Source organism: Cyprinodon variegatus, unplaced genomic scaffold, assembly GCF_000732505.1.
Source record: "Cyprinodon variegatus isolate N-32 unplaced genomic scaffold, C_variegatus-1.0 Scaffold203, whole genome shotgun sequence".
NCBI lineage: Eukaryota > Metazoa > Chordata > Actinopteri > Cyprinodontiformes > Cyprinodontidae > Cyprinodon > Cyprinodon variegatus.
The window spans coordinates 19,986-22,520 of record NW_015150656.1 but is presented as its reverse complement, the minus strand read 5'-3'; the positions used below and the strand labels follow the sequence as shown (position 1 = coordinate 22,520).

General features: G+C 43.5%; 1 protein-coding gene across 1 annotated transcript in view; it reads left to right on the top strand.

The window, feature by feature from the left end:
• The window catches only part of LOC107088025 (endoplasmic reticulum mannosyl-oligosaccharide 1,2-alpha-mannosidase-like), an 18,569-nt gene that overhangs the window by 9,873 nt on the left and 6,161 nt on the right, over nt 1-2,535 (top strand). Inside the window, exons 10-11 of the mRNA XM_015379928.1 lie at nt 1,180-1,370; nt 1,472-1,592. Coding sequence (XP_015235414.1) covers nt 1,180-1,370; nt 1,472-1,592 — 312 coding nt within the window. The remainder of the gene's footprint in view (nt 1-1,179; nt 1,371-1,471; nt 1,593-2,535) is intronic.

The window sequence follows — 2,535 nt, the reverse complement described above, 5'->3', positions numbered from 1 at the left end:
ATCTCCAGACTCCACCACTGCTGCTAGTTTGGTTGCAAGCATAGAAAACCGTCCACAGATCGAACAGGTAGAGCTCTGATGCAGTGATGGGAACTTTCTTCCATTTTTCCCCCCACAAATCCTCAAATAAAAAAAGGACACAATAAATTGGATTTCTTTGAGTTTCCAGAATTTCATCAATGCAACAAAACTCAATACATTAATATTGTAATTGAATTTAAACTTAAAGCACCAAATATCATACAGCAGAATCACAAATGCGACATTCTCTCCACATAAACATTTAATCATGAATGCTTATTATAAATTTAAGCCCACCTAGTCCTTTTCTATAGTGTCCTAATACACTTAGAGCCTGTGTTGCCATGAGGCTGACATTTTACATTTTAGCAACTCCAGACAGATTTTTTTTCTGTTTTTTTTTTTTTTTTTTGGTCCAGTTTGGCTCTATTAACATTTTGGGTTGCTGATCCATGGTTCAGACCAACTTTGTCTCCTTTGCTTGTATTTTCTCAGGAAAAATTTCTGTAGGTGTTCTAGGCCGGACTTAGACGGTACGATATCCTAATTCTTTGCTCTTAGCTCCAGCTCAAACTGTACGACGAAACTCCTTACAGTGCATGTCCAAAAACCACAAATCGGACTCGATGCTGAGAGATGTTGCTGGTGGGACCCGTCAATCTGGAAGAAGAAGAATTTCTTTATTTGCACATGAACAGTCTACAAGGTTCAGGTAAATAGACTTGTAGCTCAGAAGGATTTCCCCACAAACACCTTAAAAGGGCCGACTGAATTTCAAACGGGTTTGATTTTCTCTTGACCTTACGATTCCTGATTGGGAGCTGGTCGTCACAGACTAATGGCCCCTCATGACTGCCTGATTCATACACGATACAGGACGCACAAAGAGGCTGAAACTCGGCCCGATCCAAAAAATTCTCACACGGCTGGAGAAGCGGCCGCAAAAGGCAAAAACGCGTACAGTGTATGCCCGCCTTTAGATGTCTCTGTTAATGTCCCTGATTCAGATGATGGCAGCAAGGAGGCCCCTGAAAAATTAAGGACAAGGGTCCCTGAAGACCACCAGCCTTAGGCCATTTCTTCATGAACCATTTTGTTTGTTTTTCATTGTGTTGAACTTCTCTTTACCACAACTGAAGTTCGCCCACCTGTCTGCAGGCTGCTGTCGCTGAAGTCATGAGCCAGGTCCACAAGCTTGACGGCAAGCTGGACGGTTTGGTTCCCATGTTTATCAACACCAACAGTGGACAGTTCAGCCATCAAGGCATCTACACCCTGGGAGCCAGAGCAGACAGCTACTATGAATACCTGCTGAAGCAGTGGATCCAGGGGGGCAGGAAGGAGGACCAGTAAGTTCCTGCAAGCAATAGGACAGTTTCTGTTACAAACTGACCCAATAACTCACCCAAGGTGTCCTGAGTTCTGCTCCTCTGGTCCTTTTGGTCTGCAGGTTCTTGGAGGACTACCTCCAAGCCATTGAGGGTGTGAAGAAGAACCTGCTGCAGAAGTCTTCACCGAATGGCCTTGTTTTTGTCGGGGAGCTTTCGCACGGACAGTTCAGTCCTAAGATGGTGAGTTCCTCCTGTAGGCCTGAGAACCTCCTGGTGTTCAGGAAGACAAGTTGTCCAACAAACTGGGAGTTTTAGTTTTTACAGAGAAACATCAATTTTTCAGCTTATTTGAATAAAGTTTGTATTGAAGAACATTTAAGGTTTGCAGTCCAACAACGTCTAAAGGAAGATGCATTGTTGTAAATCCTTAGCAGAAAAATTCCCTATTGGCTGTCCTTAAAGGTGCTAGATGACATCCTCACCTAATTTGCATACCTGTTGTCATATATTTCAGGCAATTATTCCCCAATCCATAGCAATTGGAACATAAATGCACCATTAGTTGTTTTATATGTGAGACAACAGTGTCGGTTAAAAATTCTTTGCATAATTTAATCTTGCGATCTAGGGTAGGATTAGCAGCAGCTTTGCATGGGCACATTGTATTTGCAATCTGGATTTGAATTGGAAAGGTTTTCTTTCTGCTGCAGTGCAGGCAGCCTGCTCTGCATAGTGAGAGAGAGAGAAAGAGGCAGGCTTATGATCGTCTCGCACAGTAGGACAGAGTTTGGTGCTTTTAGTCAATTCAGTTTATTTCTATAGCGCCAATTCACAACACATGTCATCTCAAGGCACTTTCCAGTTCAACCAGATAATCCAGTCAAATTGATTCAAAGTTTTCTATCTAAGGAAAACCAGTTGATTGCATCGACTCATTGAATTCAAGTCAATCCCTCACACTAAGCATGCTTGTAGCGACAGTGGAGAGAAAAATCTCCCTTTTAACAGGAAGAAACCTCCTGCAGAACCAGGCTCAGTGTGAGCGGCCATCTGCTGAGGCCGACTGGGGTTCAAGGAGACAGAAGCAGAGACACAAAAAGCAGCTGTAAAAGGCGGCCCCGTCCACGAATAACCCAGTCTCATGGGAAAATGTACCCCCACTACGTTGGTCCACACTCCAAAA